The 14,508-nt window shown below is 39.2% G+C and overlaps 1 protein-coding gene across 3 annotated transcripts in view; it reads right to left on the bottom strand.

Annotated features, from left to right (window-relative positions):
- Positions 1-2,265: 2,265 nt before the first annotated feature.
- Positions 2,266-14,508, bottom strand: part of lmtk2 (lemur tyrosine kinase 2) — a 105,915-nt gene continuing 93,672 nt past the window's right edge. For 2 of the 3 annotated variants that reach the window (XM_069905614.1, XM_069905612.1), the window contains one exon: positions 3,670-8,378. In XM_069905614.1, coding sequence (XP_069761715.1) covers positions 8,350-8,378 — 29 coding nt within the window. In that variant the 3' untranslated portion in view covers positions 3,670-8,349. Of the gene's footprint in view, positions 2,396-3,669; positions 8,379-14,508 lie in introns of those variants that run through there. The other variant, XM_069905613.1, reaches the window with a different exon arrangement.

Below are 14,508 nucleotides of genomic sequence, written 5' to 3'. Positions count from 1 at the left end.
AGGACATCTCGGGAGCAAGTCCGCCAGGTTCCCGTTCTCCTCTTGCTGATACCTTCATCTGGAGCAGCAGTGGCTCCCCGACAGGATGGAGCCTCGTCTCCTGCTGCCCCCGCTGCAGTTATTCCAAGTGGAAGATTCATTTCCCTGATAGTCCAAGCACAACCTGACGAAACAGCATTCCCTCCAGTCCAAAACATGCAGGACGAGCATTTAATCTGCACAAATAAGCAGTGGGTTTCATGAACACGAGAGCCTCGGATGGTTATTGCGAGCTGTTCCTCAGCCTGGGGATGCCTGGTGGATCTCTTCCCAGACCTGGCAAAGTCAGTCCTGCCAAGTTGTCTCTACAAGGGTCCACTCTTCCAAAGGACTCAACTGTCTGTCAAGCTATTGGGATATCTTAAGGCTTTGAAATGCAGCCTATTGAAATCGGAAAGCAACTTATTTGTCAGGTGACACCAGGCAGCTGAAAAGGAGGGTTTTGTAAGATTCCTCAACTTTTCCAGAGAAAACACTGCAGTGGAGTTGGAAGGGAAGGGTTAGAACAAGGTTGTAGAATGACCAGGCTCTTGTATTGGAAATTTCAAACCAGACAAGGTTCACCTTGAAAAATGTTAATACGTCACAGATCTCTTGCATCTCCAAGCTCTCCATTGAAACTGTAAGCCCCAGTTTCTCTAAACTTCCTCTCCCATTCAAAACATTCTGAGTTGTTTTTTCTCAAAATTTAACTCTATAGGCTCCACACATCTCCATAAATACTTGTTTAATACACTTTCAGTCCTCTATTACTGCAAGAATTATTGGGGACACGTTATTTTATGATCAGGTTGATAGGATAGTTAAGGTGGTCCATGGGATGCTGGGCTTTATCAGTCGGGGGGATTGAGTTCAGGAATCAACTCTACAAATCTCTGGTAAGACCACACAGAGATCGTGTGTGTTCAGTTCTGGTCACCTCATTCTAGGAAGCTGTGGAGAGGGGGCAGAGGAGATTGCCCAGGATGTTGCCTGGATTGGGAAACAAATCTTAAGAGGCAAGGTTAGCAGAGCTGGGACTTTTCTCTCTGTGGAGAGAAGGATGAAAGGTGACATAGACGAGGTCTATAAGATTCTGAGAGGCATAGACAGTTAGCGCCTTTTTTTCTCAGGGTGGAAATAGCAAACACTAAAGGACTTCTGTACAAAATGAAGAGAGGAACATTTAGGGGAGACACGCCTTGCCAGGGGTGGTCGTGGAGGCTGAAACATTGGTGGCATTTATGAGACTTTTAGACAGGCACACAGTTATAAGCTATTTTTCTTTCATCTATGTCAAAAATGAAGGTCAGGAGGTAGGGAAGGGCTTTGTTTTTTTTTGGGAGGAATACATAGGATCTATGGATCTAGATGAACACTGTAACCTTGGTATGGGGGGACAGCACAGACATCATGGGCTGTGGGCCCTGGTCCTGTGCTGTTCCATGTTCTAGATTTAGCCATTTTCAAACATTTTTGGCTATAGCCCCTTACCACTCTGCTCAAAGTTTATGGGCCCCCTTCCCTCTGAAGTAGTTATGGTTTCTTCCATACTTTTCTCTTACAACTCCATAAAAACATGATGCGAGGTGAAAACAAGGTTTTTACTTAAATGTGCCGTGGCCAACGGGGGCCTCCATGGAGGAATGGCTGCTCTAGATCCTAGACCACAGGTTAGGCAATGGGATGCATCTTTTGGTCTTGTCCTTCGTAGCTGACAGTTTATGAAATGTTGCTGAAGTAACTTGAGCAAGTAATAAAGAATTTACCACATACACTCATGTAAAAGTCAACCCCCCTATTTTTGGCCAAAAACTTGGGATTTTCCAAATATCACGAGTAAATGTCGACCCCTAATCTCTTGCATCAGCCCCAGCTGTCAACAGGCTGGAGCTCCTGTCGCCTCAACCACGGACTGGCCACCCCGGCCCTGACTGCCCGCACATCAGAGCTTCCGACGACACAGATACTGCAGTCAAAAGTAGTATCCATGTATTAGTAAATGTAATGTTAAAAATGGTCCACAAAATTCACCTTTTACACGTGTATATACAGTAGGGGATTCGGGAGTACACAGAATTCAAGGCCACAGCTTCCCACATCACAACTGGGGAATGGGTCCTCATCCAGTGGAGGAAAAAAAATAAAACAAATGACCAATTTATTCAAAAACAGTTGACCACTGCATTCTGGATCAAGAATTGCTTTCAACTTGCAAATAGAGGGTTTTGAAAATTTTAAATTAAAAACTGTAAATACTTACGGCACTGCTGGTGAGGAGTTAAAATTTGAGATCAATGTCCTTTCATCAGCTCCTTTCTTCACAAATGCTGCATCTTCACTAGGGAGTTGTCCAGCAGCTTCAGTAACTGGAGTTCTATCAATACATTCAAAATATTCTGGTTAAATATATAGGGAACTAATTAAACGTGGAGAAAATGTTCGGTGGCTTCAAGTCTTCTCATCACTTATTTGAAATCTCATTAAAATCACGAGCCCTTGCAAATCTGTAGTGAAGTTTAAAGCAATGCAAGTATTCCTCATGTCCCAAAATTGACATGTTAATTCTCAGTGAGAAAGTTTTTAATAACGTGGAAAATTAAAACTGAGGCGACTTATTATTCACAAGTACTTTTGAAAAAGGAGTGGCTAAACAAGTAGGACGTAACTACCACCCTCAACATTTGGAAACTTTCTCACCAGATTTATGGACAACACTATTTTGCAAGTCAACTTACACAAGAAGCATCAATTTGTATACAGTACCAATGCAAGACTTGACAGTCACCAACCTGCTTCAGAAAATGAGTAGGTTTTGAATAACATTGCTGTTATCAATGACAGATAAGCTTGTACAGGTAAATGGATCATTTACCTCAGCTCAGTTGAAATATATCTGCTGAATTGCTCCATTACAAAGTAAACTACTAGGTTTTGCCATTTACGATAACATTGTAGATCGTTCAAGGATCTCATTACTGAAGGGCAAGGCATAGTTCAAAACTTGAGTCAGAAAGAGTTAACTATGCAAATTAATTCATTTGACTTTATTCTGAATATTAAATATCCATAGTGCATTTAAATTACAAACAATTTATTGAATTACACTATGCATGGAAATCAAAAAATATCAAAATGTACATTTCATGAACAGTGACCTGATTTTCTTCTTTATTAACTGTGATATGTAATCAGTCATTTCATATAATTTTTTTTATTAAATTACAAAAGAAAACCTTGTGCCTATGACTTTGTTACATCATCTCCCATTTACAGACAAGATTAAACACTTTATATACATCCAGTACCATCAAACATTAAGTTACACTTCAAATGTGCAAGATAAAACAATGCATTGCACAAAATTATCCGATATTTCCATCAAAGATTTAAGTCAATTCAAAATGATGTAGAACAGGCTACTGTGAACAAAAATACTATACACAACTTCAGGTTTGAAGTAGGATTACAGGTAAGGAGGAAGTTTCCAATATATACAAGTCATCTTCAAGAATGAACCCTAAGAAAAATATCTTTAAAGGAACATGCAGTGTTTGATCAAAGCACATTCCTTGGTTCACATTTACAAGATCAGTCAGAATATTAGACTTCATTTAATGAAAAGAATCTCAGACACGTGCAGTGACATGCTGAGGTCTATATTTGCACTTTGCTTTAATAGGATAGCAACATATACAGGTAATCTTCAACACTGCAATCAGAAAACAATCAGTATTGCTGGAGTTGGGAATAAAATGTACATTTGTTTTGTAAACAAAATGACCTAACATCTGTACCGAACAGCACATGGTAACCGAAACCTGCAACAGTTCATGGTGTCCAGAGCAGAATGTGCCCGCTACATTCATCAGGGGAAAACTTGTTAGCACTTCCACCTGCTATCTGGTTGGTTTGGTATCACACCGCCTTCGCACTCAATGGCAATGTCGATAGTATTGCATTCTTGTTTGTAGCAAATTGCTTTACGCCATTTCCATAAACATTTTGCAAGTAACTAACTGTCCCCTTAACTCCTCTGGATCTATACGGCTACTGTCACAGACTGACAACTAAGAGAGGACACACGTGTCTGCATTATTTAGCTTGGCATACAGGACAAGGTGCAGCATCCACCTTAACTCTATCTTCCTGAGGCAATAGTCTAAATTGTCGTGAAGTTGTTGAACTTCCCTCCCTCCCCCACCCAGAGTCATTCAATATAGAAAATATCTGATTTTGCATTATCTGTCCAAGTGGTTGCACCTTAGTTCTCAAAATCATTTCCACCTTTGGCTGTAAAGAGCTTGAGTTTAAAAATAAAGTGTATTACTAAATAATTGCAAAATATAGAGTGTATTTTTTAGGACAAAAGTATTTGCCTGTTGATAACAAGAATTCAGGCCAATTTTGAGCCATCACAACTGTCCTGAAGCATTAACAAAATAAAATGTTCACAGTTGAAGTATTGCACAGCGATCAATGCTAGTGAAGTTACCAAGTTCATAGTTATAATTGGGTTGGAACCGTAGAAGTGTGGTGGAATATTCCTTCATGACTAGAAGGGGTACAAGTCATGTCATCCGAATTGGGGGAAAAAATCCTTGCAACTTTTATTTTTCTAGATTTCCTCTATTTAAGACCAACATGGCAGGATTCGTCTGCAGTCTCAACACAAAATGTTTGAGCTCATCCATTCAACAAACTTCTGGCATTTTACCCAAGTCACAACAAAGCTAGGTCCCCATTGCCCAGGAACCACATGCAGGGGACTAAATCAACAGCCTCCATTTTAAATATACAAGCAAAAATATCTGAGTGGTAATCATTCATAGATTGCAAATGCAAGAATAAATTCAAGAGAGCAAGATGATTTACAGAAATCAAAATGAGCTAGAAATGGTAATTTTATTATTACGGATGGATTATGCTTCATGGAGGCACTGATTCACTCTATAAGTGACAATCAGTATCTCACCCCTGGGCACTTTTGAAAGTTGGTGTGAATATTTAGACAGGTGTGCAGTCACCTTCAAGCAAGGGAGCTCCTAGACAGAGGAACAGTGCATGTCCCCTCACTACATGTCCCCTGTTCCAAGGCTGGCAGCTGTAAGATAACTTTCCTTTGCAGTTTGCAAGAGTTCATTTAACCATTAATAAAACTTTTCATGTGCAAAATATTACACTTCCCAAATCCATTACTGTCCACCTCATTTCTAATACTGATCTAAGGCAGCTGAAGGCTAATTTCAGATTACCTGTACACGCCTGAACTTGAGGGACCATTAACCCTCTCTATCAGATGTCACCGTCATGAAGGGGAAAATTCGACCAACTCCATTAATCATAGAGTCACTGGGTTCAGCAGAAATGTTGACTGGAAAGCTAACTTTCACTTCCTCCTTGCTTTGATGCTTTTTCTCTTGTTTTAAAGTTTTACAAAGCCAAATTTCTCTTTCTGTCCAACTTTCTACACTACTAGTTTTTGTTCAAAATCAATTAGTTCTTGAATGACTGGCTGGTTAAATTAGATGTGCTAATTTGCAGGTGGTAAACGTATATTTAATTTGATTTTAGACTCAAGGTGTGGAGAATCAAGCAAAGCAGTCCCTTTGTTATGTCAATTTTGCTCAGTCTGGACAGAAACAGTCTTGCAGCTTCACACCCACAATTTTATAAAAAAAATTGCATTTCAGAAAACCATTTTCCCGTACCAAACAACAGTTCTGTATCAATTATTCTTGCCTTTGTCATGCAGAATTATCGGTTTGACCTCATTTCCTTCCTTAAAACACCAGGTTTGGAAAATTATTCAGAATCCCTATAAAAATCTGATTTCTGTTGGCTTTTAACAAATGTATTTATCACTGCACAGCTTGGGAGCTGGTAATAATTATTCCTCAAAAAAATGTCTTTTTCCTATTTCTTATTAATAAGAAGCAACTCCGTTGACAGAATAAGCCTTTGTCAGGATCTATGTTATTGCTGGACGGTTACCACATACTCCAATTCAAATCTTCCAAGAAGGTACTCCATCTTCCTGATTCTAAGGGCCTGGTTTAAAAAAAGAGTTGAGTTGATCATTTGATGGGATAGCTCTTTGGTCCAAGGCAACCAACTATACAAATAAACAGATGTTCCCATCAGCTAATCTGAAGTGGACACAGCGGTGTAAAATTTCTCAGTACAGCAGTTAAAACACTTTCCAAGATGCAATGACCGAATCTCATAATATCAATACCCATTATAAAAAGCAGTTTTTACAACAGCATTGAAGTTTATGACAGCACAGGGACCTGTCTCAATCATCAACTTCCTTTCCTAACGTTCAGGCCGTACACCAGCTTTCAGTGGGAAAGGAATCAGTTGGGGAAGGACAGCTACAAACAAGTCAAAAAAGCCACAAGACCAGGAGATTTCAGAGACAGTGCCTCAGGACAATTTCTTAGTGCTGGGTTTAATTGAAAACACAAAATACCTGGAAGAATATTGCACTCCTTGGGAAGGTGGGGAGAACCTTGGTGTTTTTGGATAAAGGACACCAGCAGCAGAAGGTGAGAGAGTTCCAGTTTAAGAAGATCACTTTCCTTTGTGAAGGTGCTAACTTCCCCAAACCACCCCCCCCCCCCCCTCCAGTTACATTCCAAGATTAGAAGAGTTAGAAACATTATTAAAAAACTGATCTATTGTGTACTGCTAAAACTGCCCTTACGCTGAAACTAACATCTCCAGGGTTCAATTGTTTCATCAGACACTTAGTCGCAATAATGGGCCTAGGTCAGTGGTTCTCAACCTTTTTCTTTCCACTCACATACCACCTTAAGTAATCCATTACTTACCACAGAGCACCTATGGTAAAGGGGGGATTTCTTAAAGTGGCACGTGAGTGGGGTAGAACGGTTGAGAGCCACTGGCCTATAGGTTATCATAGGCTCACAATTGTTAATGAGCAATTCTCAGCAGGACCTGGACAGTGGGTCACAGGATCACAACTGCCTCCGAACCCAAAAGTTTATCATCCAGCCAAGGTGAGTAAGGAACCAGCGAACTGAGCACATCTTCACATTCAGTATATATGAAAACAAGCAGCTGAAGTGAAAAGGAACACATTTTCTAACTCAAGATCTTAATCTGTTTGAATTGCAAATAGGATTCACCCCTTTGATTTGGCGCCCCATGCTACAGTCGGAAGTCCAATCTTTTCTGCCATATTCGCTCTTAGAGGGTCACTGTCGAATGCAACTAACTTCATGTTGGTTTGTGAAACAACCTTGACATCTGGACAACATATTTAGAATAACATTAAGTCACTTGTATATCGCTGTTCAGTCTTGATAGCTTTTAATGTTTAAACCCCAATACTGGAGACATGGAGCCAAAGGTAAAACAAGAAGTGACCACTCCAGGGCGATAGGAAGCATGCCTGAAAGCACACTGGCCTCAAGTTGTAAGTTAGTGGAATATATTTCCCATAGCCATCAGTGAAGATGTATCTTTCGAACTTTTTTTTATATACCACAAGGTTTACAAAATACTTGTCACAGCTGTGAGATGGTTGTAGTGTTGAAAGTATGAGAATAGTTGAGCTGTGATACTTGTGTTAAGCAGCAGTTGGCAGGTTGTTTAAACGTAGCTAAATGATCATTGCTGAACATACATTCTGTGGCCCAATCGCAAAAGAGATTTCATTCGAGAGAATATTTTTGTTTTCATGACTCAACTGTGGGCATCCTACTGGAAACTAAGACTGCCATACTGGACAAGAAATTGGAGGAGGTGGCAGCTGAACTATAAAACGCAGAGGTCGATAAAATCACCAAACACATTTTACATAATGCAGATTCTGAAATAAAACATCATTTCAAAACCTCATTGCAGCTTCTAGGTATGACATGAAGTCTATCACAGACTACTTCCCTTCTTCTGCAAGGAACAAAAAACAAGCATTTACTGGTTAAATATAACACTTTATACAGAAAACTGCAGATAAAACTTCTTTTCAATTCTTCATTACAGTACCTTAAAGGGAACAGAAAATCTATTGAACAATTAATAAATCCTATGTCTGTCAAAATGAAATTATCCATACAGTGGCGAGGAATTCATTCGGTCATTGCCAAGAGTCTACTCAAGGTATTTACCCAAGCTTCCAGAGGACTGTCCAGTCAAAATTAATTTTTTTGTATAACATGGACAGAAATGCAAACATTTTATGTGGAGATCGATGGGTTGATTTATCCATCTTACTTGAAATATGAACCAGCTTATGTTGAGAGATAGTCTGGTTGCAAAATAAAGGGAAAGGGTCACAGGACTTTCCTCCCCCTTTGTCTTTCAGTCTTTTTCTCCATCTTCACTGCTTCCTAGAAACAAACAGCAAGCACATATCAGAAATTACAAAAGTGTTAAGCTTCACTGACAACCAAGTGGCTTGCTAATTATTCTCATTGCTTTGTTGACTCGACATCAAACATTGTGCAGATGGCGTCAGGATGGTGAAGCAAACCTCTTCTACCAAAAACGTGATAGAGTAGAGTGGGTAGTGACCATCTTCCCAAAGTGCTTCATTGACTATAAAGTGCTTTTTATGTGCCGCAACGTTTTAGCTTTACATTATTCATCTCAGGAGAATACAAGGGCCTTTCAGGTCAATGCTTGATTGTCAAAAACATTGCTTTAACATTTTTTCATACCTTCATCATCAATGTCCACATATTTTCAAAGTTCAGATTTATTCTCAGAGTACATAAATGTTATCACGTACAACCCTGAGATTTTTTCTGTAGATGAGGCAGAACTAGATTTTCCAAAATGCTTTTCTGAGGTCACTTTGCTGAGTTCAGTCATAATGCACAAATATCTATGAAAATATGCAAAAGCTGCATCTCACTGCCCCAAGTGATGGTGGAGCATCTACACAAGCACTGGAACACCCAAGGTATGGAAGGCCCCAGGCAGCAGAGACAGCTAATGATCAGCTCGCTTCAGTGCGGTTCAACTATACTGTACCCATGGTTGGAACTTTTCTTCATGCTGTTTGGTCATGTCTACATCTACAATCTTTTTGGAAGAAAATTCAATCGTTTTTAGAATACCTGTATAAGATTAAAATAGTTTTAGATCCAACAGTATTTTTATTGGGGAGTTTGCAACCTCTGAAAGGTTTGGGGTTAGATAAGTTCCAGCTTGCTTTTGTATATTTAGCTTAATCCGTAGCAAAAAATGTATTACTAGTATGTGGAAAGAAACAAATATGATTGATATTAATAGATGGCATAATGAGATGAAATATTGTTTAATAATGGAGAAAATTACATATGTTTCGCATGATAATTATAATTTTTTTATTAATAAGTGGCTGTTATACTCAGAATATTTACATTTCAATTTATATTGACTAGATTTTAATATGTATATTTAACTTTTTCTTTAATATTCTTTCTTTTTTTCTGGCTCTCCTTAGGAGAGTTGGCTGAAGGGGAGGGGTTCATTTTTTATCTATATATAAAAAAACGTTCATGTTTATGTTTAATTGCTGCATAGTCATATATTATTTGTTTCTTGAACGAATAAATAAAGTTAAAAAAAACCCAAAAAACTATACTGTACCCATGACACAAGGCAATGGGAAAAATATGGTGAACTTCGTCCTCTACATTTGCATAATGGGCAAAAACGCAGATAGCTAGTAAGATAATGGATGGATTGAAGAGCATCTGCTTAGAACAAGATGCCAGGAATTTCTTTAGCCAGAGGGTGGTAAATCTGGGAACGTGTTGCCACGGGTCATTGGGCGTACTTAAGGCAGAGATTGATAGGTTCTTGATTAGCCAGAGCATCAAAGGTTGTGGGGAGAAGGCCGGGCAGTAGGGCTGAGTGGGAAAATGGATCAGCTCATGATTAAATGATGGGGAAGACTTGATGGGCTGAATGGCCTATTTCTGCTCCTCTGTCTTGTGGTCTTACTGTCAGCAAGCTTGCTGACACAGAGGCCATCAAGGTTTGTAATAAAGGTTGCAGTCATGGAGTCGTATGGAAAAGAACAGGCCCTTCGGCCCGACTCATCCACATCACCCAGTTGGCATTCTGGGCTAGCCCCATTTTGCCTGCATTTGGTCATCATCCTTCTGAACCGTTTCTATCAAATATATCTGTCCAAATGACTTTTGAATGTCAAAAATGGTCCTACTTCTAGTTTCCTCTTGCAGTGTGGACTCTTACAAAATTTGAGATTTGGCCTGAGCAGTAGTTGGAAGATAAAGTAGATTCCGATCCTCTGGCAAGTGGGAGTCAAAGTGGATAAACAGCCCTGGATTTGGTAAGCCCACACTGTGCGTCTGATTAATCCAGGGATATTCCTTGGACTTGATGTTATTGGCTGAAGTGAAAGTGCATAAAACTTGACTCTCTATCTTGTTTTTTTTTTGGTTTAAAAAGAATGGGTAAATAGCCCGAGTTTACTTTTGATATTGAAAATTAGGGAAAGGGAAAGGTGAGCCCATGACTACACAGCTGGTTCACTCACACTCATGGCATGTGTTCTATTCACACTGGTTCCAATGTCACATTGCTATGGTAGGCAGGACAAGGTATTGGCTGCGCAAGTACAAATTTAGACTACTGAATGTCCAATGTACACATCTGTGTAAGGCACAATGTAAAGTCACCTCTAAATGAGAATCACGGAATGGGAGGCGTTTCATTCTATTGTGCCTGTGGGAGAGAACAGTTGTGGCTTTGCCATGGTATTTAAATAATCCACTAATAATTAAAATCAGGTTTATTGTCTTGAGCATGTTATGCAAGTTGTTGTTTTGCAACTGCAGTATTGTGCAAAATTACTATAAATTACAATTTTGTAAATACAAGATTTAATAGCAAACTAGTAAAAAAAAAGAAAATGTGGGTGCATCGATTCATTATCCATTCAGAAATCAGATTGTGTGTGTCTCTCTCTCTCCAGGCTCCTGTACCTCCTTCTTGATGTTAGCAGTGAGAAGGTGGTATGGCCTGGGTACTGGGGTTCCTTCAATATTGACTTATTATTAGATATGTTGCCTCTATCCTTTCATTCATGTTAATATAAAAGAGGTTCAATTCCCACAAATTTTTCCCCCTTGACTGCTGATCAATGGCTAGTGGATTCAGTTTCTCCAAATTAACTTCTCTCTCAACACAAACATCACACATAACACATAACAAAGGCCCCAGCATGGATTCTTGCAGAACACCACTGGTCTCATGCCTCCAGTCAGAATAACACCAACAGGTGAACTCTGAGCAAATGGGAAAATGTTGACTTGTAAACTCATTGAACCAAAACCAAAAGATATAGAAAAGTTGTGGAACAGACCTACAAACAGTTCAAATGGAACCTATATTTACACCACAGAGCAGGGTTTTACATAAAACCCAAATAAAATGAGAAGGTGAAGAGAGTCCATGTGTGAAATGCCCAGTAAACATTTTGGGTCAGGATCTTTTATTGAGATTAGGAAAAACTTTGTGTGAGTGAAAGTGGAACAGTCAGAGCTACGGGAAACCTTCCGAGATAAATCTCAATTCTCCCAGGATTAGACCTGAAGTTCCCCACCCAAAATGTTGATTATCCCTCCCCATGGACGCTGCCTGATCTGCTCAGTCCCTCCAGTTTCTCATTATTTGCTCAAGATTCCAGCATTGATGGTTTACACATTTCTCTGCTTTTCAAATATTACAGGTTTGATCTGGTCACCCCCAATTCCAAGTAAACAAGATTCTGAGGAGGACCTATCTTTGTCCATACAGGAGGGTGCAGAACAACTGCAGGAATCAGGACAAACCAGCAATGTCAGGGAAATAACCCAAGAGGGAATGGAGGAAGTCAAAATGGGTGGGACAACAGGCCCTTCAGTTCACTGTGTCTGTGCTAAACACAATGTCAGATTAAACTTGAAAATAAACAGGAAAAGCTGGACACCTAAACTGACTGGGACTAATCCCAAAAGTGCTTAAAATTGGAACTGCACTGTTCATGAACAGAACTAATTCAAGGTATTAGTAAACAAAAAGCAGTTCAAACATCTAAATCACCTGTGGAGTTCTTCTACACAATGAAAATCAAATTTACAAACGTTTTTTCTGCCATTTATAAGCTTCTAAGTTGATGGTTAACAAAAGATCTGCTGAATACTTTGAGCAACAGGTGTCTGATTTGTTCAGTCACAGAGAAATGGTGGTGGTTGAGGGGGCTGGTGGGTAGATGGACTGGAGAAAGCAAAATGTGTGGTGATGGAAACAGCTCCAGACTAAATTTAACAACTCGTTAAGTGCAGCCAGAGCCTTTAACCTGCTTAGGTAGACACGCGGACTTTAAAAGAGCTACAAATATTAATTATCAAGGCCAGGAGAATGGATATAGCTCTAGTTTTGCACCTGCTCCATTTCTGAGTGACTAATTACTATCCTCAATCTTCCTGCTCTCAAGACCTCGAGAAAATCAGAACGAAATATGCAATATTTACTTTGAAAATGAACTTTTAATGGCAAACAAACTACCCCCCCAAAAAACGGTCTTTGGATGAAATATGCATCAACTGGCTATAGTTTCAATGAAGCACGTGGTTCAATGTTACTGCAGTTTCAACCAATTTTTTGTCATGTCTAAATATTCAATGAATTTTATAAAATACTAGTTGAATCCTTATAACTGGGATTTGGTAAAACAGCTGTGATTTCCTGTTTGCAATATTGGATGGAACCACCTGACCAGAAAGTACATTTAGCTACTCTGTGCAGAAAGATTTGAAGTGATAAACCAATAGATGTCAAGGCAAATTTATGGGACTGCCTTTAATGTTCAGTCCCCTGGCTTGTAGTGATGTCATGTAACTAGAGAAAAAATGCTTACTTTTTTCTTGTTTCAAAAGTATTTTTGGATTTAGAAGATTGGGTACTATGAAATATTAAATTTCTTAAAGTTATGAATTTCAAGCAGGAAGTCATAGCAGATGGGTTTGAAATGAGTATATCACATTGAACTCAAAAGGAAACACTATATATTTTATATATATAAAATATACACATACACACGCACATATACACAGTACATATATACACACACACACACACAGAAAGTTGACCGAAGTGTCCCCACACAAATACAAAAAATCCTGATATTCAGAATTCAAGGAACCAGCAAACTTGAGCAACTGGCAAAAAAAAATGCAGAAAATAAATAGGTAAAAATTACATTACAGAAGTTTTAAAATGACGCACCTCGCCACTAGTTCTCCATTCATGCAACAGTCTCAAACAACCGGATATAAGGGGTTTTACTGTATTTGTGTTCCCTGGAATTCAGTCCCAGTTAATTGGTTGTGCAGTGTCCCAGGATAGGAAACCTTTTCCACTGGGCCACCCCTAAATGGGACACAAATTGCTTTTCCACAGATCACAACTCATCCCCAGGGCTCGGAGTGTTCTACCTTCAATTGGATACGGGTGACTTTCTGCTGTCCTTTTTCCATTGGTTTTATCAGTGCACCAGCGTCAGCAGATGCTGGGGATGAGTAGAGGCAGTTAATCCCTGGCGTGAAATGATGTGAATTGACGCCGGCACTTGGAGACTGTTCCTTTTCCACTGGACTCTGCCCCAGTAAATTCCCGTTTAAGTTTGAGACAGAGAGCCAGTGGAAAAGGGGCTACAGAATCCAGTCTCAAAGCGAACATTTCACCAGGAAAATGTAGCATTCTTTACATTCGTGTTCTCTAAATGCTTTTTTTGTAAAATATCTTGCAAATTTTAATAGAATATAAATTAGAGCCTTGACCATCTCATTAATTACAGCATAATAAAACAAACGGAAAACATCCTGAGGTAAAAGCCTCTTGACGATCAAAATGGTAATAAGAGGGGGAAACAGTCTACCATTTTCTTTTATGTTCGTGAAGACCAATGGCAGGTGCAAATGCAGACACCTGCTTAATTGAAAGTCACTTTAACTGAACTACAAAGTCACAATGGCGCATTATGCTTAGAAGCTGAAACCAACTGTTACGCTCAGTCTAGCAACAGATGTGCTTCCTGTGTATCCCTGATCCATAGTAACTGTCTGCTAATGCCATTTAAAACTGACTCACTGACTTCATATGATACTTCTAGAGATAAAATTTTTGGTCAGAGCAGTCTTGACTCGTGTTTTAATACACGAGCCACATGTTTTTAATAGGTCGGTCATGTATCTATAAAAGTCTGCACAGAAAATGAAACTTGAAGAGGTTTAAATTGACAACAGGATTTCAATTTGCCTACACCTGTCAAATTGAAAAATGAACAAAGAGATTTCATATGAAAAACTGAGGAAATGCAATTCAATGTAAATGGGGTTAATTTACACATCGCCTAGATCACCTTCTTAGCTGATATCATCTATGTTTCTATGTTCTGCTGGTTGATTTAACTCCAGGAAAGCTTATCCGAACATTGTTCGGATGGAGTTGGTTGTGATTGAA

The sequence above is a fragment of the Narcine bancroftii genome, chromosome 12 (genome assembly GCF_036971445.1).
Source record: "Narcine bancroftii isolate sNarBan1 chromosome 12, sNarBan1.hap1, whole genome shotgun sequence".
Lineage (NCBI taxonomy): Eukaryota > Metazoa > Chordata > Chondrichthyes > Torpediniformes > Narcinidae > Narcine > Narcine bancroftii.
The sequence above is the reverse complement of the archived record's forward strand: the minus strand, read 5'-3'. Positions and strand labels throughout refer to the sequence as shown.